Raw genomic sequence first — 22454 nt, 5'->3', positions numbered from 1 at the left:
GTGGGGATTAAAAAGCCAGATCATTAGTCGAGTGCCAGTGGCTCACACCTGTAATCTTGCTACTCAGGAGGCTGAGAGCTGAGGATTCAGCCCAGCTTGAGCAGGAATTTCCAATTAAACACCCAAAAGCCAGAAGCAAGTAGAGAGCTATGGCTCAAGTGGTAGAGCACCATTCTTAAGTGAAAAAGTGCTCAAGGCCTGAGGTTTAAGCCCCAGTAGTAGCACATGCACACACACACACACACACACACACACACACACACACACACACACACACACATACACACACCACACATCTAGGTCATAGGAAGTTGCAGGTAGGCCAGCCAGGAAGCTGAGTCCTCTCATAGTTCCACAGAGTAGGTGGTGGAGCCTCAGAGCTGAAATCATTGGCAAGCTGGGAGGAAACATTATACCCCAGGATGGGGCAGAAAGACCAGCTGTCCCTGGAGGAACGCCATTGAAAGCAGGCCAGCATCTAGTGTCTTCAGAGAAGAAATATGTAGGGGACAGGACAGACTGACATGAAGAGGCCTTTGTCAGAGATGGAGAGTGAGGCTGACCCCCTTCAGGGTCTATAAGAGAAAAGAGGAGCCTGAGACCATAGGTGATGAGCAACTGGCAGGTAAAGAAGGACCAGGTAGAGAAGAAGCGATTGGAGTGGAAAGATGCTGTCACAGGCTACCTGCGTGTCTGCAGCCTTCCCGGCCCTGGGGGCAAATGAGGCCATGTTAATATTAATGACCAACTTGCCGAGTCCCAGAAGCCCCAGGTGCTCTCACAGGCCCTCTGGCAGCACCCTCAGTCCCCAGAGCAGGATGTCATCTGTACTCAAGTACACCACGGCCTCCTGTTCTTCCCTTAGTTGCCGTGCGACTCCCATACACCACGGCCTCCTGTTCTTCCCTTAGTTGCTGTGCGACTCCCATCCATGGCTTCATTGTGCTGAGGTGGCACAGGGCCCTAGCCTGTACTAAGGAAGGCAAACTGGCCCATCTTATCTGTTGTGCCCAGCTGTGTGGGGCCCAGAGAAACACAGGCCTTGGAAACAGTTCTTTTTCTTCTCCTCACCTCCCTGCTCTCCAGAGGTGCCTGTCTCAGCTCTTCTGGGCCTGGTGTTCTTCTGCTTGCTCTTCAGCCATTGCTCCAGTGCCTGTTACCTTCTCCCAGGGGCTCAGGGGATCTGTGCCACAAACACCTTCCTTCCTTTTCCCCCTTCCTACTTCTGGTTTGCCTGCTTGGTGACTTGGGCAAATAGATCCTGGAGAAGGACATCCAGCACTGCCCCTGGGTCTTAGTTTGAATCCTAGTTTGGGTTTTGTTGTGTCTATAGAATGTGGCAATTCTCAAATGGGAACAGCTGGCTCAGCAACTCCCACAGGGTGCTTGAAGGAGGCAGTCTGGTTGCCTGTATCTTGGTCCTGGAGTGTTTTTTAAGGTGTTGCATGAAGTTCTGAAAAGAGATCTCTATGGAGATGGCATGGAGACTGTGATTTGATGATGAAGTGTATAGAAAATGGTTCAACAGTCAAGGCAGAGTAGAAAAAACCTAGGGGAGGTCAGGCATTTTAAGAGGGCCAAAGATCAGTTTTCAAAATTAGGCCATAAACAACAGACTCAAAATCAGCCGAGTGGTCAGTCTCATCTTAAACCAGTGAGTAGCTTAGGAAAAAATATTGAGCCTCTGTTAGGTGTGATAGGAAAGGAAACATTCAATAGGTGTCACTCAGAGACCAGATCTGGATTAGCCTATGCCCATAGGCTGAGAGGTATGCAGGAGATTGGCTTGGATCAGTCAGCAGATTAAACCTTCAAAGAGAGTTACTTCTGAGATAAGAGCACATTCTTTTTAATTACTGTTTCTGGTGTCTCTGCTGATGTTGTGTTGGTAATAAAGGGGAGAGAAGGTGATGACATTAATTAGAGCCTTCAGTGCCATTAGTGAAGGTAGCCAGCAGTAAGATGCACAGTGGCTTTATTTTCTGACTGTCCTTATTCATTCTTCCAGCTCATATTCCTACAGACCAGGCCAGGCTTCCATCTCACCAAACACTAGTGCTTTGCCAGCTTAGCATGAAGCCATATTCTGATTTTTAAATTTCCTTAGAAAATTCTTTTTAGGATGTTAGCATCATCAAATGTAAGTTCACAAATATGTCTTTATCTGGATATGAGCAAAGGGCGTTTGTTCCCAAACAGGCCCTGGAAAACACCCAGGACACATGATTACTCCATAAAAAGGAAACTCCTTTCTGCTGTTCTGCTTCCATCTCCTTCTGGCTCTCAGTACCACATATGGAAGCTGCAAAGGGATTCATCTCCTGAAACCACCAAAAAAGAAAAAGCAGAAAAAAAGAACGTGCCAGGGGCACTTCCTTGCTAGGAATAATGCATTACCTTTTCTTTTTTTATTGAGGGGGAGGGGTTGATCATGGGCCTTGAACTCTGGGGCTTGGGCCCTGTCCAGAGCTCTTCAGGTCAAGGCCACCATACCACCCCTTCAGCCACTGTGCCACTTCCGATTTTCTAGAGGCTAATTGGAGATAAGAGTGTCATGGACTTTAATGTCTGGGTTGGCTTTGAACTGCAATTTTCAGATCTCGCCCCCTGAGTAGCTAGGATTACATGCATGAGCCACTGTGCCTAGCTTACCTTTGCTTTTCCAGTATTATTTCTTCTTCTTCTTCTTCTTCTTCTTCTTCTTCTTCTTCTTCTTCTTCTTCTTCTTCTTCTTCTTCTTCTTCTTCTTTTTTGGATTGGCTAATAGTAGATTATCTAAAAATGCCACTTTTTTTTTTTTGCCAGCCCTGGGCTTGAGCTCAGGGCCTGAGCACTGTCCTTGGGCTTTCTCAAGGCTAGAAACCTACCTCTTGAGCCACAGCACCACTTCCAGCTTTTTCTATGTATGTGCTACTGAGGAATCGAACCTGGTTCTTTGTGCATGTTAGGCAAGTACTCTACCACTAGGCCAAACTCCTGCCCCTCTTTTTATTTTTATTTTTATTATTATTTTTTGCCAGTCCTGGGGCTTGAACTCAGGGCCTGGGCACTGTCCCTTGGATACTTTTTGCTCAAGGCTAGTGCTCTGCCACTTGAGCCAAAGGCACATTTCCAGTTTTTTCTGTGTGTTACCAAGGAATGGAATGCTGGGCTTTGTGCATACTAGGTCAGCACTCTACCATTAGGCCACAGTCCGTGTCCCCCACTCCCATACCAATTTCTATACTGAATTTATATTTAATTTTTTTCTGGGGTTTGAACTCAGGTTGTGAACGCTGGGACTCTACCACTTGAGCCAGACCTTCATTTCTGGCCTTTTTGCTGGCTTATTGGGAATAAAAGTCTCATGGGCTTTTCTGCCTGGCCTAGTTTTGACCCTTGATCCCTAGGATTATAGGGGCGAGTCACTAAAACTCAACTTTGAATTTGTAAATGTTAATGAGCAAGGAGGTATTCAAATCTTCCAGCACTTCGAGTGAAATCTCCTGTTTCTGTTCTAATGTGTTCCGGTAGATGTTGGGGAGCCAGAACAATTTAGAAGTTCATATTGATAGTTTTTCTTTGTGTTTTATTAGGTCCAAGGGTTGTGGTTTTATTTTTTTAAATGAATAGGAAAGTGTAAACTCCGTTGGAAGTTAAAATAAGCAATAGAAAGCATGAATCTTTTATTATTTTTTATTAACCCAAAACTTGATGATTCGCAGGGAATCATCTAAATAAAAGAAAACCATAAACTGGTTGTTGGTAGCTCATACCTGTAATCCTAGCTATTCAGGAGGCTGAGATCTGAGGATTGAGGTTCAAAGCCAGCCTAGACAGAAAAATCTGTGAGACCTCTTATCTCCAGTGAACCATAAAAATCTGGAAGTGTGTTCAAGGGATGGAGGACTAGCTTTGAGTACAAAAGCTCAGGGATAGCACTCAGGCAGAGAGTTCAGACTCCAGGAACAGAAATAACAAACAAACAAACAAACAAAAAAGAAAAAAAAAGAAAAAAGAAAAAAGCCTTAATAAATGATTGGACAGGAAAGCAGATTTCTTGACTTCTAGCCTCTGGCAGACATTCTATCCTGACAAGTTGTGGGGTTGTTTTGTGAATCATCTGAGCTGGTGTACCATTTTTTTTTTTTAAACCAGACCTATACCAGGCAATAAGGACATGCCATGCTGGTTCAGTGACTTATTGGCTTTCACCAGAGTCAGAACATCTTGGGATCAGTAAGCAGGAGGCTAGTTAATATTTCCCAAAACACTGTTTCAGTTTGCCACAGGGTGCCTTTTATTGTCCCATCTCTACTGGCTTTCCATTGCAAACCACTGCGTGAATGATAAATTTATTTTGCTAAGTCAAATTAGTATGCTAGCCTCTTTAGCCTCAAGGATGTACATGTATTTGGGGAAAGGTGACAAAGTTTATTTTCTTTTCAAAAAGAGAAAAAAGAAAAACCCACAGTTGAAGTCCCCATCAAGCAGGGTACTGAGCAGCCAGGGTGTGGGCAAGATATAAATGCTGTTTGGCTGGTGGGGCAACTGAGGTTCAGAGGTATTGGAGTGCAGGAAAGGCAAAATAGTATTATTGCTACAGATCTCAGAACAAACAAACAAACAAAAACAAAAAACAGTTACAGCTTTCTCAGATAAAAATGGGAGCAAATGGATTGGAGGGATTATGAGAAGAAAAGAGATAACAGATTGTTCAGAAGTGAATCCCTCACTGTGACTGGTAAGCTCACAGATCTGTGATGTGTGGGAAGAGAAGTCCCAGCTACCACCTTGTCATCAGATCTGACACCTGGAATCATCTCAGAACAGATTGTATGTTATAATTAAAAAAAACACCAGAAAACATTCTGTGAAGATTTTCTGGACCATACTGCCTGTCCTGTTACAATTGGAGCTTCTGTCACAGTTGATTCAAACACACCACAAATAATGACTTTTGACTTCTTTTTTTAAGGCATCATGAGTGGCTGAATGCTATATGCAGTGTAGGAAATATGGACCCTCTGTGGGTAATGTTAACAGTTCTCAGCCAAATCCTCTTGGCTTAATTGTTACGAGTTTGTGGTTTTCATATTGAATTTTCTGCTCTAGATAGACGCTCAGGGAAATTGAACTACTCGTGTGTGTGTGTGTGTGTGTGTGTGTGTGTGTGTGTGTGTGTGTGTGTGTGTGTTTGTGCACGTGCTCTGACACTGGGGCTTGAACTCAGGGCCTTACATTCTTTCCTATCTTTTTCTTTCAAAGATCTCAAAGATAGTGTTCTATTTGAGCCACACATGTACTTCTGGGATTTGGTAGAGAAGTAGAGTCTCTTGGATTTGTCTGTCCTGGCTAGCTTCAAACCTTAATCTTCAGACCTCAGTCTCCTAAGTAACTAGAAGTACAGGCATGAGCTAGTGCCTGGCAAAATTAAACTTCTTAAGTGCTGACTGGGTATGAGGAAGCAGAACATACAGAAAAGTCTCATTTCATTCATGCACATTCTCATTAACTAATCTTTGAATGTTAATGTGACTCTGGTTGCTTTCCTTTCTGTTGATTCTTTTTTTTTTTGCCAGTCCTGGGCTTGAACTCGGGGCCTGAGCACTGTCCTTGGACTTTCTCAAGGTTAGAGCTCTACCACTTGAGTCTCAGCACCACTTCCGGCTTTTTTCTATATGTGGTACCGAGGAATCGAACCTGGGTCTTCATGCATGCTAGGCAAGCACTTTAATCACTAGGCCAAACTCCTGGCCCCTCCTTTCTGTTTTTAGTGCTAGGGACTGAACATACTAACCACATGCTATACCACTCCGTGACACCCCAGAGTTTTCCTTATTTTAAGAAGAGAAGTAAAACAAACAAACAAACAAACAAACTGTAGAAGAAACTTCATGCCTAGATCAAAATGTACTTTATTGTGCCAATCTGGAGTGCACGAGAACCTCCAATAGAGCTTTCATAAGTACCTTGCTGTGCCAGATTGATCCAGCCTTTCTCCTGATGTCAAGAGGAGCTGTGCACGACCGACTTCTACAAGAATAGATTGCTAACTGAATAGCCCTGTAATACAAACTTCATGTTAAGATGATAAGGATCTCAGTGGGGGATTAATACTTCTCAGCCTGTCCTCAGTGCTTAATTGAAAACTGTGTTGATACCTTTCAATTCTGTGTTGTTCCTATATGCCACCCATTTGGTTATGTGAACTGTAATTTATTTTTCATTTCCTCTTCACAAGACCCTGGGAGGTCAAGAAGAAAGAAAAGGATAGATGGAGAGAAAAAGGATAGAAAAAGACAGTTATAATATTCAATGCATGCATGAGTACATGGAAGCAGGGTAACTGGAGGGGAGAGATGGGGTTGGGAGAGATGGGGAAGAATGATGATAGGGTGACGTGGATCAAGATGCACTGTTCTCATAAATTAATATATTGAATTGAAACCTGTTCATACAATAACTTAAATATTAAAAAAAGTCTTTAGGAGAAAGTGTTCAGATTCCCATCTTATAGATGAACAAGCAAAAATCAAGTAATTTGCCCAAGTCCATGTGAATCGTTAATAGCCAGTCCAGGATTAAAATCCCGAAACTGTCTGAAACCCTGTGATTGTTTCTTCTTTATACATTTCCTTCCTCCAGGGAGCTCGAAGTTTAGCTGTATAAACAGTTCTTGGCAAAGCTGTTGGTAAGATGAGACCTTTAAAGCTCTAGAATGTCCTGGGCTACAAACCTTATGCCTTATGTCTCATTCTTACACCCTTAATTCCTCTTTTGGGCAAAATCCAGGCTCTGACTCTAGAGGGTTCCTAAAATGTGGCAGGCTTTGCAGATCTACTGGGGGCAGGGTGTGGAGTGGTGGTGGCAGTGGTGTATGTGTCCCTTACTCTACTTCTAGTCTCATAAAGGAGTCTGGGAATCAGACTGAAAGTATAACACCCCATCATGTCAAGTAGTCCCTGACAGACTGGACTTATGCATGGTAACAGTTGAATAGAGAGTTTTAGTCTTTCCCCAGTGGCCCGTCTACCATCAAGTCCAGAACCCCACTGTGCGTGAACTGGGTGCTCAGTTAGAATTGTTACACCCCACTCCTCATCATTTGTACAGTCTGACGAAACCCCATCTTGACTCATTCATCCTCTTGTCTTTTTCTTGTTATAGGACAAAGAGGCCCACCTGACCATTCCCTAAAATATTTAAGCTCAAAGATCACAGAGAGAAAGCTGCAGGGCACCTGGCTGCCTGCCGGCCAGGGGAATGTGGAGAAACCATTGGTGGGCCGCCGGGGCTCTGTCCTGCCCGTGTCCAGCCCTCAGAATGGCCTTCATTTGAGCCCTGCTGAGCACAGCCCACTGAGGCCCCGGCTGGTGACCGTGGTGAAGCTGGGCGGGCAGCCCCTCCGCAAGGTCACTCTGCTCCTCAATCGACGGTCGGTGCAGACATTTGAGCAGCTCTTAGCTGACATCTCAGAAGCCCTGGGCTTCCCAAGATGGAAGAATGACCGTGTGAGGAAACTGTGTAACCTGAAGGGCAGGGAAATCAGGAGTGTCTCAGATTTCTTCCGGGAGGGAGATGCTTTCATAGCGATGGGCAAAGAACCACTGACGTTGAAGAGTATTCAGATGGCCATCGAGGAGCTGTATCCTCACAAACACCGGGCCTTGACATTGACTCAGCACAGTCGGCTGCCTTCTCCAAGGCTGAGGAGCAGACTTCACAGCAAGCTAGTGAAAGGAGGCCACCAGGGTGCAGAACCAGCCAGAGGCAGTGAGGCTGTTGTGGGCAAGGTGACCACCAGGCTCTCAGGGAGGACACCTGCAGAGCCAGTGCTAGAGGACAAAGCCAGGGCCCAGAAGAGATGGGTGAGGGGGAAGCAGGAACCTCAGACGGGAGGCAAGCCACCCAGGGAAACCCCTCTGGAGGAGAGGCATGCCAGTGGAGAGAAGCACCTGGGGGTGGAGATTGAAAAGACCTCTGGGGAGATTGTCAGGTGTGAGAAGTGCCAGAGGGAGAGGGAACTGCAGAAGGACCTACAGCGGGAGAGGCGCTCGCTGGGGACTGGTGAGCTGGAGTTGGGGAAGGGCCACAGGCATGTCTTGGACAAGCTGGTGAGGACCAGAAGCTGCAAGAGGTCTTCAGAAGTCAACTCAATTGATGGGGAGGATGGATGGAGGGGTGACAGTCATGGAAATGGTGCCAAGAACCCTATACAAGAGTCAAGGGGAGCCAGCAAACACACAGACAAGAAAGAAGACAGAGATCCAGAAGGCCAGGAAAACCAGGGAACAGTCAAAGCCAAGAAGGACCTCGTGCAAGTTCCACCAGTCACAGAGGCAGGGGCAAGGGACCAGAAGAAAGACACGGGGCATTCTTGCAGGAACAAGCAAGATGATATCTGGCTCCTGAGAGAGCAACAGGCTAAGCCCGAGCAGCTCTCCAAGACCCGAGGGGAAGAAAAGGAAGCAGAGAAGGAAAAGAAGCCAGGCATATCAGGAGGGAAAAAGATGGTGCTCAGAGATAACCCACCTGCCAAAGTGGAGAAAGAGCCCAAGACAAGGCCAGAAGACAGCAAGCCAGAGCGGCCCAATGGTCGGAAGCCCAGGCCTATGGGCATCATTGCAGCCGATGTGGATAAATTTTATGACACCGGCAGGGTCATTGGGGATGGGAACTTTGCCATCGTGAAAGAGTGCAGGCACCGCGAGACCAGGCAGGCCTACGCTATGAAGATCATCGACAAGGCCAAGCTCAAGGGCAAGGAGGACATAGTGGACAGCGAGATCTTAATTGTCCAGAGCCTCTCTCACCCCAATATCGTGAAGCTGCATGAAGTCTATGAAACACAAACTGATATCTACCTGATCATGGAGTATGTGCAGGGAGGGGACCTTTTTGATGCCATCATCGAGAGTGTGAAGTTCCCAGAGCCCGAGGCTGCCCTCATGTTCAAAGACTTGTGCAAAGCCCTGGTCCACATGCATGACAAGAGTATTGTCCATCGGGACCTCAAGCCAGAAAATCTTTTGGTAAGCCCTGATTTATCCTGGATGTTTAAAATTGGGAGATGACACAAGTAGCAATTGCTTCATACACTTGAACTTTACATGCTAGCATATTGTGTGTGTGTGTGTGTGTGTGTGTGTGTGTGTGTGTGTGGTGTGATGTGCCCATACTTGAAATCAGAAGGCCTGAGCTTTGTCCCTTAGCTTTTTTTTGCCCAAGGCTGGTGTTTTATCTCTTGAGCCACAACTTCACTTCCAACTTTTTTTTGCTGGTTCATGAGGAGACAAGACTGTCATGGAATTTCCTGCCTGGGCTGGCTTCAAACTATGATACTCAAATCTCAGCCTCCCTCTGTAATAATGTCAGAATGCAGATAACAACCAGAATTAAGATGCCCCAACTCAGAACTCGTCCTGCTTCCCAACATGATCACCCCATAGCACACCCCGCTTTTTTGGATTCTCCCAGTACTTAACATACCTCTCTCCACTTGGTGCCCTGTTTTGTGGTGCTGGGGATGGAATCTTGTGCATGCTAGGCAAATGCTCTACCCATAAGTTACATCCCAGCTCCAGCCCAAATCTTACAGGGTCCTTTGGGCACTATTTTCCTCAGATGCTGTCTTCTAAAAGGGTGCATCCTCTTGTATGAAAGGAGACCATGAACCTGATTTGGTTGAATACGAGAGCGCCACCTGGTGGTGTTTGTCAGCAGTGCTTCCTTATCCCAAGGGTGGTTGTTTTCTCACTTGTTGCAGTCTATGAACCTGATCACCACCTGGTGGTCTTTGTCAGCACAGCATCTCCCCGGCTGTCAACATCTGTCTCCTTTGTCCTTTCTTCTTCATCCGCCCACCATTTTAATATTTTGCTTCTATGTTCTGCATTTCCTTTCCTGTCTGCTTTCAGTTAGTAGAAAGACCTCTGTGAAACCAAGGATTGTCCTATTTGGATTATTCCCTGAAGTTTAGAACGTTGTTGTTGTTTTTTTTTTAATAGACATTTTATGAACAATATTAATCGAAGAAAGAGACTATAGTAGGTTGCCTGGGCAATAGCTACCATCATTGTTCTCACACTCAAATGATTCTGAGAATGCAGTGGTCCATGCATGCAAAGTCATATTGCTACAGACAAAGCAAAGCAATGATTTCTACGTTCTGGGAGGCTTTCATTTGTTCTCTATCATTTGCATGAATGCACACCCGGCATGTAAACTCCAGCCAATGCAGTCACCTGTCTGAAAGCTGCTGCCACTGGCAGAGGAAAACATGGAGCAAATCAAACAAGATTATCTAGCAAAATGAAGTCTGTATGACCACTGACTCAAGCAACCTTGTTTTTGCCAAATTTTATAGGATCACAGAAATCATTTGGTTGACTGCTTGAGGGGTCTAAATTATCTTGACACAATTCTGTCTTTGTGAAATTTAATTTCTGCACTAGCTGATATCCTTGGGCTTTCTCCACTCAGCGTTTCCTAGTTTCTTCTCCTTTGGGGTGTGAGCTCCAGCATCTCTCACAGATGGCATACTGCGTGCTGTTGATTATAGACACACTGAAATGCCCACAGATCAGTGTTGCTTTAATGACTCTCTGGGGGTATTTTTTTTGAATTGTTTTGTGTGTGTGTGTGTGTGTGTGTGTGTGTGTGTGTGTGTGTGTGTGTGAGGTTAGAGTATATTTTCCTGGAACGTATCTGTTGCTCAGCTCATTTCTTGGGCAAGAGAAGCTCTCAGTCAGGTGAAAGGATTTACTTGTCAATGATTTTTTTTCTCCCTTGCCCGTCCTGGGCTTGAGCTCAGGGCCTGAGCACTGTCCTTGGACTTTCTCAAGGCTAGAGCTCTACCACCAGAGCCTCAGCACCACTTCTGGCTTTTTTCTATGTGTGTGGTACTGAGGAATCGAACCCGGGTCTTCGTGCATGCTAGGCAAGCACTCAACCACTAGGCCAAATTCCCGGCCCTGTCAATGAATTTTTTAAAATGGAGGCTCAACACTTGTTTGAATGCTGAGAATCAGTGGTGTTTTCCCAAGAAAGGAGAAGGAATAGTTGATGGTCTCTGAACAGCTGGCTGTTCATGGATGCTAATGTCAGTATACACTTGTTTTTAGTGTAAGTGAAGGACGCATGTGTGTATGTGTTGCTTTGGAGCAGTGAAATATGTGTCTATGGGAGAGAGAAAGGAGAGTGAGAAAACAGTACTTATAGTTTTCCAGCTCAAATACATGAGTTATTATTTATTGGTATGAATTTTACATAGTAATTAGACCTTTTTCTCTTTTCTGATTTTGAAGAAAGTCCCCTCTATGTGTTTAGTTTTTTCAGAATCTGCAGAAAGCTACTGATGTGAGCCATTTTGGTGGAACAGGTTAATGGGTTGCTGTTCTGTGGGTAGTTTCTCAGCTTGCATTTATTGAAGTGGACAGGTGTGTGACGTTCATAACACATATAACCTTTTTCTGGGCAAGTATAATTTATCATGTGGTTGTGTCAGAAGTCTAAATGTTATTTAATGCCAGCACCTTTTGGTTTTTCAGGCAGAGATGAAAGATAATGTTGGTTCTGACAACCGGCTAATGACTAGGCTTTGAAAGATGTCTGCTAAAACTTGCTGATATAATGAGCTCATTGCAATTTTTTGTCCTCTAAGATATAATATTACAAAAGGAAGACATGGTGACTGTTCATCAATAAATGTTCTTCAGTTGTCTTAAGCTCTGGCAGAAGAATGTGTCCTTCCTTTCACGGATGGCTGCTAGGATATTTATTTATTTATTTTTGGTACCAACATAGGGGCTGGAACTCAGGGCCAAGGGTGCTGTGCTTAGCTTTATAGCTCAAAGCTGCCACTTTACCATTTGAGCCACAGCTCCACTTCTGGCTTTTTGGTGGTTAATAGGAGATAAGAGTCTTGTCGACTTTCCTTCCTGGGCTGGCTTTGAACCATGATCCTCAAATCTCAATTTCTTGAGTAGCTAGGATTTTCCAGTGTGAGCCACGAGCTTCTGGCAGCTGCTAGGTTATTAAAACCTATCTTTTCCAGGCACAGGGAAGCGATTACGTTAGAATTAATTTGTGTTTCCATGGTTGATTGTAATTTGCTGCATTTGGAGACTTTCCAAACATGGCAAGAACACTTGATGAATATAGCTCACTTATCATGTTGTTTTAATCAACAGAAATATTTCTATCTGATCATTAGGCCCTAGAGTTAAAATTTCAGGCTTACATTACCGGTTTCCAGGTTCATGTGTTTCTTCTGATCACAGATCCTGCTAAGATGCTAGTGTTGGTTGGTCTTCCCTCAGGGCTGTGTGGACTCCCGAGATCTTGCCAAAGAAGTTTTAATTATGAGATTTTTCCAGCTTGCAGAAATATCCATGTTAATTACTTCTTCTGGCAGCATGTGGTTCCCTGGAGGAGTTGGAATATGCTTGATGGTATAGGCTGGGTCCTGGGGAGGGAGAGGAGGAAGCAAGAGAAGAGATTACAAGGATGGGGGACGGGGACGGGAGGGGTGGAGGAAAGGAAGGGGGTAGAAAGAGAATATGTAGGAGGTGATAGAAATGCAGCAGTGGCTAGCTGAAAGGTGGATATAGAGAAAATGACGGCTGTGCTTTTCTATGGGCCGGGAACTCTGGGAGAAGAGCAGGGTTAGAGCGAGAGGTGAGTTTTCAGTATCTAGAGTTTGAGATTCGAATCCCCTCAGTGATGGCAGATGTCAGTGCTGTGAGATACGAAGTTATCAGACCTGGCCAGGAAACTCTTATGGCTCAATGTACATTTGGAACCCGAGATGAGTTAAAAAGAGACCTCAGCAGAAGGACATACTTGTATCCTCACAACTGCCAGTGACTTCCTGCCACGTTCAGAATAAAAGCCAAGATCATTTCCATTTCCTAAGAGCACCTATGTAGCTGGATTCTCGTAATCCTGAGGAGGCCAAGAGCTGAGGATCAAGATTCAAAGTTAGCTTTGGCAAAAAGCACAACAGTTTCCCCCACCCCCCCCCGCCCCAGTCTTGGGGCTTGAACTCAGGCAGAGCCTAGGCACTGTCCCCGAGCCTCTTTGTGCTCAAAGCTAGCGCTCTACCACCTGAGCCACCGTGCCACTTCTGGCCTCCTCTGAGTAGTTCATTGCAGATAAGAGTCTGGGATGGCTTCCAATTGCGATCCTCAGATCTCAGCCTCCTGAGTAGCTAGGATGACAGGCGTGAGCCATTGACACCAGGCTCTCTGGGCTCTATGTAACTCTTACCTCCAGTTAATCAACAAAAAACTGGAAGTAGAGCTCTGGCTCAAATGGTAGAGCATCAGCCTTGAGCAACAAAAGCCAAGAGAGGGCTCGAGGCCTTGAGTTGAATCTCCAGTGTAGTACAATAAATTTAAATAAACTAACAAAATAAACATATAAAGATAAAGCTCCTATATGTTGTCCTTTTTGTCTTCCTCTCAAAGCTTCTCTTGAACTACTTACCATCTTATTCTGTTCCTGTGCCTGCTTACTGCTCCTATATTATACCACACAGGCTATATTTATTGTTGCTATGGGCCTTGAACCCATAGGGTCTGGGTGCTGTTCCTGAGCTCTTTTGTTCAAGGTTATCATTCTACTACTTTGGGCCACAGCTCCACTCGCAGTTTTTGAGTAATTATTTGGAGATAAGTGTCTCACGGGAGCTTTTCTGCCTGCCATCCTTAGATCTCAGCCTCTTGAATATCTAAGATTACAGGTGCGAAATGCAGGCACCCAGTCATTTTTTACATGTCTTTATTGTTGGGGTCTAATTTTGAGTTTAGGACAACGACATTTGTAGACAGTTGGAATTCTAAGATCTTTTTCGTCTTTATGATCAGTTGGAAATGAATCTTGGAGCAAAAAGGTCTAAAGAAGTATGAAGGAACATATCAGAACATATCAGAAGTTAGCAAAGGTTTTACCTTTGTCTTACGGATTCTCAGCTAGTCAGTCTGTGTTCTGCTGCCATCTTCTGTTTCCATGAGAACATTGCACGCAAGCTCTTTAAATTTTTGTTGTTTGTTTTTTGTCTTGCTTTGTAAATTCAGGCTGACCTAGCACTTTCATTCCTCCTGCTTCAGCTTCTCAAGTGCTTGGTCCATAGGTGTGTGCGGCCACACAGCTACAAGGTCACTTCTGAGTCCATATAGTCTTGCAGCACAGACTGAGGGCTGGCTGAGGCTTTGTGTGTGTCCAGGTAGCATCTGGCTGCTTACAAACATAATGCAAATGTTCAGAGCAGGACACTTGAGTGTGGCTGACAAGAAGGAGAGCGGTGTGGACAGAGAAGTCATTGTGTAGCTGTGTAAAACAATCTCAACACCTATTCCATCAGAGGGACAGGAAATAGCCAGTTCAGACTACGATAGAGACTTGGAGATGGATGTGAGGTGACAGTTAGGTGACAGGCGTGTCATGGATTCTGGGCCACATCACTAACAAGCCCAGGAAAGCCCAAAGGTTTTCTGAGGTGGTGACATTCAACAAGGACATTTGATGGGTCTTTGACTGCCTCGATAGCCACCCAATACTGGTCAGATGAGAGCCCCAAGGGCCACAACCTTGACCAAATCACCCAGAGCCACGTGGCCTTCCCATCTGGCATTTGTGGACAACCTGGGAACCATCCAGAATGTCACTGGAGAGTTGTTTCCGTGGTGCTCAGGCAGCTGAGATCTCTAGTGAGTGGAAAGAGGGCAGACTGGGCTCAGAAGGGTCAACTAGGTGGAGGTTTGAATTTGATGGTTTTCTGAAGTGTTACAGAGTCTAGGAGGAAGAATCATCTTCCCCCGACCTCAGATGACTTTAGATTAAGACAGGAAGTGTTCTCAGGTATAGGTTCAAACACTGAACCCCCAAACTCTCCAGGACTTGCCAATCCTGAGGCTTGCACTCAGAGCCTGGGTACTGTCCTTGAGTTTTCTCAATGCTATCACATTACTACTTGAGCCACAGCACCACTTCCAGGTTTTTCTGTGTATGTAGTACTGGGGGAATCTAACCCAGGGCTTCATGCATGCTAGGCGAATACTCTACCACTAGGCCATGGTCTCAGCCCTGGTTATATATTTTTTTGAGCTGAGGAAATACCACTGGTCATGTCCTGTAAATCTCAATAATTAGAGTTATCCCAGTTACCCAAAATATGACTAAGAGAAATTGTTAAAAACAAAAACAAAAACACAACAACCTTGGGCCAGGAGTTTGGCCTAGTGGTAGAGTGCTTTCCTAGCACAAAGACCTGGGTTGAACTCCTCAGTACCATATACACACAAAAAAGCTGGAAGTGGTGCTGTGGCTCAAGTGGTAGAGCCCTAGCCTTGAGAAAACCTAAGGACAGTGCTCAGGCCCTAAGTTCAAGGCCAAGGATTGACAAAAAAAATACATACAAAACACACACACAAAAACCACTCACAATAAGCAAAAAGAACACAAAAACCTCTCAAACAAAATCCTCTCATACAAATAAGAAGATATAATCTATGCCAACCAACTCAGGACTGATTTCTATTTGTTTCAAGATTTCCATTTGTCAGATATGCCCTCCAATTTTCTGTCATTCTGTAATTTAAAGAGGGTATAGCTTCTGAAGATTTAAAGAAGAAGAAAGGCCCATACCAGGACTTATGCAAGGATTCTTTGCTCTCAGCCATTTTTACTCACAGCTGGCAATGCGTCCAATCCAGCATTTTGCTGATTAGTTGGAGAGTCTCATTAACTTTCCTGCCTGAAGTTGACTTCGAACTTCAACCGTTCAGTTCTCTGCCTCCTGAGTAGCTAGGATTTCGGGTGTGAGCCAAAGCTTCTCCCTCTTCTTATAACTTGACATCTGAAAGGACAAGGTGTCAGCTGCTGGTGGCTCACACCTGCAATCCTAACTATTTAGGAGGCTGAGATCTGAGGATTGTGGTTCAAAGCCAGCCCAGGCAGCAAAGTGTATGAAGTCCCTGAGCCTCTTGTGCTCAAGGCTAGTGCTCTATCACTTGAGCCTAGAGCCACTTTCTGTTTTTGAATGGTTAATTGGGGAAAAGAGGCCCAAGTACATTTCTGCCCTGGTTGACTTTGAACCAAATTACAGGTGTGCAGTATTGGCACCCACCTTGAATCTGTTATCCTTAATTAATCACCAAAAAGGTGGAAGTGTAGTTGTGGCTAAAGTGGTAGAGCACCATACTGTGGGAAAAAGCAAAAGGACAGCACCCAGGCTCTGATTTTAAGCCCAGTAAGAGAGAGAGAGAGAGAGAGAGAGGAGAGAGAGAGAGAGAGAGAGAGAGAGAGAGAGAGAGAGAGAGAGAGAGAGAGAGAGAGAGAGAGAGAGAAAGAGAGAGAGAGAGAGAGAGAAAGAGAGAGAGAGAGAGAGAGAGAGAGAAAGAGAGAGAGAGAGAGAGAGAAAGAGAGAGAGAGAGAACCCGAAAGAGAGACTCTGAGAGAGAATCCGAGAGAGACCAAGAGAGAGATACAGACACAGAGACACAGAGAGACAGACAGAGACAGACAGAGACAGACACAGAGACAAAGTCATAGAGAGAAAGTTATATGGAATCTTCTTTTTCTTTTCTTCAGTTTTTACTTTCTGATTCTCTTCTAGTTTCCAAATCTGAACATCTTTCTTACTATTTCTTGATTTCGTTTGTCTATTGCTTTATGCATTGAATCTGTCTTAACTATTCCTTCTTTTTTCTCATTATGATTTTGATGGCTTGGACACTGTTGGTTCCTTTACAGGTTCAGCGGAATGAGGACAAATCTACCACCCTGAAACTGGCTGATTTTGGCCTTGCGAAGCACGTGGTGAGACCCATATTTACCGTGTGCGGGACTCCAACTTATGTGGCTCCTGAGATTCTTTCTGAGAAAGGTAAGTGTTTCATGATACCTGCTAACAGTTGTCCTGGCTTTCCTGCTTGGTATTTTCCCAAGATAGAACAGTCAGAAATCTCAAGGAGTTTGAATTGGGGACTGAATTTGTATTTTAATGGATATCTGGGGCAGGCTTTCTTGATCACAGCTTGAGAATCTTAATGAGTAGGGGCAGATAGGGGCAGCTAAGCCCAAACTGCAGGAGGCCAGGAGTCCTACCTGAGAGAGAGAGAGAAGGCTGTCCAGCAGAGCGCTGGGCCCCTGGAGGTGGAAAAGGGATCTGGAACATTCAAGTCCAGAGGCCAGGCACATCCAGGGAATCAGGCAGCAACCAGTGTCTTGTGGTTATAATCTTAGCTACTCAGGAGGCTGAAATCTGAGGAGCAAGACTTGACATTGTCTTCAACAGAAAAATCGGAGAGACTTTTATCTTCAGTTACCTAACAAAAAGCCAGAACTGGAGGCATGGCTCAAGTAGTAGAGAGCCAGCCTTAAGTGAAGAAGCTGAGCTAGAACTTAAAGCCTTGAATTTAAAGCCCTAGTACTTAAGCATATGCATATATGCACATGCATGCACACATACATGTACACACACACACACACACACACACACACACACACACACAACTTAATAAAAAAGGGCCAGCAGATGAGGTCTCCAAGAGTAAATTATTATTTAAACTGGGCACATGCTATTAACATTGTCTTAAAGAAGTCATTAATAACTTACCCCTAATGTATTCTTGCTGATTTGTGTCTGGAAAAGTTGCCCTGAAGCTTAGTAAGAACTTTTAACTTTCATGGAAAACCTGTCAGTTTCCCTTTTCAAAACACGTAAATTCAGAAAGTATTTTGGGAAGATGATTGGGTGATATGTATCACAAACCTCCACTGTCCATTGTTCTGTGACGTTCATTTCTAGACTTTTGTGATATAGTCACAGCTGGATTATAGGCTCATGCCTGTAATCCTAGTTACTCTAGAGACGAAGTCCTGAGGACCAGCATTTGATGCAGCCCCAAGTCCAGGAGACACTTATATCCAATAAAAGACCAAAAAGCCAGAAGTGGAGCTGTGGCTTAAGTGAAGGAACACCAGCCTTGAGCAAAAATGCTAAGGGACTGCTCCCAGGTCCCGAGTTCAAGATCCAGGAATGGCACACACACACACACACAGACACACACACACACACACACACACACACACAATGGCGTGGGCACAAATGTTTAATACATAATCACCAGAAAATTCCTTATGGTTGTAAGAAAATTAGGGGAAAAACACCCAATGTAGGGAGTTTATCATGAAAAGGGCATGCTGACGACTGTTAGAAATTATGTTTGTGAAGAGTACTTTTATTTTCTTCAGTTGCAATTCATTTTAGAAGTTTTCTTATTTAGTTACTTGTTCATTTATTATTGTTATTATAAAGGTGATATACAGAGGAGTTATAGCTATATAAGTTAGGTAATGAGTACATTTCTTTTTCCTTTTTGCCAGTCCTGGGACTTGAACTCAGGGCTTGGGCATTGTCCTTGAGCTTTCTCAAGGCTAGTGTTCTACCACTTGGGCCATAACACCATTTCTACTTTTTCTGTATGTGGTACCAAGGAATCTAACCCAGGGCTTTGTACATGCAAGGCAAGCACTCTGCCACTAGGCTACACTCCTGGCCCCATGAGTACATTCTTTTGGTACAATGTAATTGTTTTGAAGGAAATACCATAGTACAATATGAAGTAAACAAAATAAAGGGTGAAATATACACATGATCCTAATCTTGTCTTCACAAGTATCCATCTATATGTTGAGAAGAGTGCACATGTACAGATAGCAAACATTCTTTGTCTTTGGATAATCACCCAAAGGTCAACAGTTTTCTTTAAAAGGATAAAGGCAATGAATGGATAGGGGGCAGACATGGCTAACTGTGGCCAGGCTTGTCATAGAGTCTCTCCCCAGGGCCAGGTCCCACAGTTTCCAAGATGGACTTGAACTATGTGAACTCTTCCGTATCTTGTGCTCATGTCTGAAAAGCAGTTTGTGCCTGTGCTTTTTACCACTCATGCTTAACAATGCTTGGGCTGATTTCTGCTCAGTTCAAAGGGGTGTGTGTGTGTGTGTGTGTGTGTGTGTGTGTGTGTGTCTGTACCAAGGGCAGGGGTGGCCGAGAGAGAAGTCCACATGTGTGGAAGTGGCTGTGGTGTGTGCCAAGAGCCGAGCCCCTCTGTGACTCACAGCTGCTTTGAGCTAAGTTCTCTTCACTTTGGACCTGGCTTGGTCTCAGGTTCGCCTGTCTCTGCCTTTGCTGGTACAGGTTACGGCCTGGAGGTGGACATGTGGGCTGCAGGTGTGATCCTTTACATCCTGTTGTGTGGCTTCCCTCCCTTCCGAAGCCCAGAGAGGGACCAGGATGAACTCTTCAGCATCATCCAGCTTGGCCACTTTGAGTTCCTCGCCCCTTACTGGGACAACATCTCTGATGGTAAGATTTGGGATTTCCCTAGGCAGAAGTGGGGGCTGAACCGGCTAACCCTGGAGCTGTCCACCCAGCAGTGCAGCCTCTGGCCAGTCATGGCTCACTCTAAAAGGAAACGATCTAAAAGTAAATGAATCAAAAAAAAAAAAAAAAGAATGGAAGTGCGTTGGTATTACTAGCTAGACTTTAAGTGTTTAGTGGTCAGAGAGTGGTCTGAGCAAGTTTTGACTCCATCTTTGAGACCTATTAGCTGTCCCAGGGGCCCAAGGGGAGGTGATTGTTTGACTTCATGTGTGGGGGGAGAGTTTCTCAGAAGCAGCCGTACTCATCCCATTTCCCCTCCCCACCCTTCTCTCACCCTCACAGATGCCAAAGATCTAGTGAGCCGGCTGCTAGTGGTCGACCCCCCAAAGCGCTACACAGCCCACCAGGTCCTGCAGCACCCCTGGATTGAAACAGCTGGGAAGAACAGCATGGTGACCCTGCAGAAGGATGGGTCCACCAGCAGCCAGGGCCACACCAGGAACCAGCACAAGAAGGGCGCAGAGCGGGTATTGTAGCCTCCACTCTGCTCCAGGACAGGGTGGAAATTAGGAGACCAAAACAAGTGGGGTTTCTTCACATCCCTGGAAAACCAGGAGGAGAGACACTCAGTACTGTATTTTAAACATAAAGCAAGTCGTGATGTTTAATGTTGTAATATACTTTTAGATTTATGTACCTTATACCTTTAGTACTTTTTTTGGGTGGGGGCGGGTGGGATAAGACTTGTTACTTATGAGGATGTATGTTTGCTTCCTCCTTGGAATCAAGTTCATGGTGTGTGTCCCGTGGTGCTTCTGGTGTCTGAACAGCCCCATGCCATTCATAAAGTGAATCATAGTCTTCGTGTGTGAATAAAGCATATGCTGAATAATACAAGTGAGTCTGTGTTTCTGGTTACCCCACCATCCCTCCTGGTATTGGGGCTTGAACTTGGGCCCTCAAGCTCTGGCTTAGCTTTTTTACTTACAGCCAGCTGGCTATTAGCCATTTGAACCATATCTCCAGTTTCAACTTTTGCTGGTCAAATTAGCAATGAGAGTCTCTTGGATGTTTCTGCTTAGGATAACCTTAAACCTCGATCCTCAGATCTCAGCCATTTGAGTAGCTAGGATTATAGTTGTGACCCAGTGGTGGCCAGACTCTTCCTCCTCCTCTTCTTCCTCTTCCTCCTCCTCTTCTTCCTCTTCTTTTCCTTTCCTTTCCTTTCCTTTCCTATTCTCCCTCCTTTTCCACTTCCATCTCCCTCTTTCTCCCCTGAGTAGCTAGAATTATAGATGTGAACCACTGGTGCCTCATCTTCTACTTCTTAAATACTAGTGATGAGGACCAGGAAATTATAATTCAGATTCAGATCTGTCTCCTGAAGCCAGGGTAACCTATATAAATGAGACCAACACTTGATTAATGGACAAGAACTGTTTGTTTATAGCTAGGGTACAAACAGCCTAAGTCTCTAGCATTGGAGACTGACCAAAAAGTCAGATATAGTGTGGTTGCATGTTGCAAGGAAGACACAGAATGCAATTTTCAAACCCTATAAGATCCAGCTATTCTATATCACTTCGATGTGCAGTGAAGCATTCAGGCTTTATGTGAACATTTTCAGTCACTGGGGAGTCATTTAACTTATTAATATGTCAGAAATGCAGCCTGCAGATTACCAAGACTTGAAGGAACTCTGAGATCTGCAGCCACATTCCCACCTGCAGAGCACACACGAAAGGGCACTGATGCCACGGAATGCTCATTTCAGGTTATGTATGGGTGAGCAGGTCAGCCTGAGTGCAGGCTTCAACTCACTGCTTTTCCTCTTCCATCAGATTTTTTAGCCATCTGGACAGTATATTAATAAAACAGGAAGATTGCTGGAGAATGTAGTAAATATCATTGCTTGAACAGATGTTGGAGAACAGAGAAAGCACATAGGAGACTGCAGTAATTTAAGGTGGAAAACTAAAGAAAGGGACGGGGGAGAAGCTCTTTGTGGTGGATGGGCCATGGTAGTGTGTCTTATGCACCTTATAAACCGGAGGGTATATGCTGCTTGGGCTACTGCTGGCAGCCAGCCTTTGGTGGCCAGCTTCTGTGGGCACGGCCCTTGCCTGGACAGACCTGGTGTGGGGAAGGCTCCAGCCAGTGACTGTTGAGCTTGAAGGTTCAGCATCTTTGCATCACCTGGGCACAATGCTGAAGGGCCATCCTGCTTCTGAGTCCCTCCTGGCGGAGGCCAAACCCTTCACTGAGACTGTATGGCAGCTCCAATTGTCCCTTGTCCAGTCTTATTTCTTTTATCTGTTTTGCAGAGGTGATGTCCCCGAGCCGAGACAAAGCTTTCCCATGCTGCTCTGGATCTCAGAACTGGCTTCCCAAACAGCCAAACCCATGATATCCCCTAGAAACCTAAATAGGATAAGGAGGTTTCAGCCAGTGCTTTAATCCTGAGGACTCCCAGGAGGGACCCGTGGAGCTGGACTGCAGTCCCCCCTGAAGTAAGGACATTGGGTCTAAGTAAGGTGTCGTTTTGTCCTCATAGGCATCCTGGTGTCTGGGTATTGGGGCTTTCCACTTAGCTTAGAAGGCCTAGAAATGACAAGCCATCCTTTGAATCACAGATGCCTGGCTGTTTTGTAAAGCAAGAAGGGCTCTGCTTCAGAGAATACGCACATGCATCCTGTTGTTCAACCCCAGGGAAAGCTCTGTTTCCATGTCACACTTTTGTTGGGTTTGAGGCCACCAAAGCCCATGGCTTTTGTCTTTGAAAGCTTGATTCAAGCTCTTTACAGGGCTGCCGAGTCATTTCTGGATTTCTGCACTGCCATGTTTGCATACGTATCTTCCTACGTCTTTGTCTACTCCTTTGGTCTTCCAAAGAACTGCAGTCACCGGAGACATGCAAATTAAAGTCAAGGACACCCATTAGAATAGCTAAATGTTAGCATGGTGACAGCGTACTAGGTAACAGCAAGAATGCAGAGCATCTGGAACCAGAAGAGCACTGGTGGTGGGATCATACATTGCAGCTCCCTTTGGGAGTACAGTTGGACAGTTCCTGCACAGG

At 45.0% G+C, this 22454-nt stretch overlaps 1 protein-coding gene across 1 annotated transcript; it reads left to right on the top strand.

Moving 5' to 3' along the window:
• The first annotated feature begins 7154 nt into the window (after positions 1-7154).
• Dclk3 (doublecortin like kinase 3) lies at positions 7155-20079 on the top strand. Its single transcript, XM_090352755.1, has 4 exons — positions 7155-9014; positions 16738-16870; positions 19190-19357; positions 19718-20079. The coding sequence occupies exons 1-4, from the start codon at positions 7575-7577 to the stop codon at positions 19909-19911; spliced, it is 1935 nt and encodes a 644-aa protein (XP_090208881.1). The 5' UTR covers positions 7155-7574; the 3' UTR covers positions 19912-20079.
• The last annotated feature ends 2375 nt before the right edge of the window (positions 20080-22454 follow it).

The sequence above is a fragment of the Megascapheus bottae genome, chromosome 18 (genome assembly GCF_031878675.1).
Source record: "Megascapheus bottae isolate mThoBot1 chromosome 18, mThoBot2.hap1, whole genome shotgun sequence".
Taxonomy (NCBI): Eukaryota; Metazoa; Chordata; class Mammalia; order Rodentia; family Geomyidae; genus Megascapheus; species Megascapheus bottae.
Note: the sequence above shows the minus strand (reverse complement) of the source record. Positions and strands in the feature narration are given on the sequence as shown.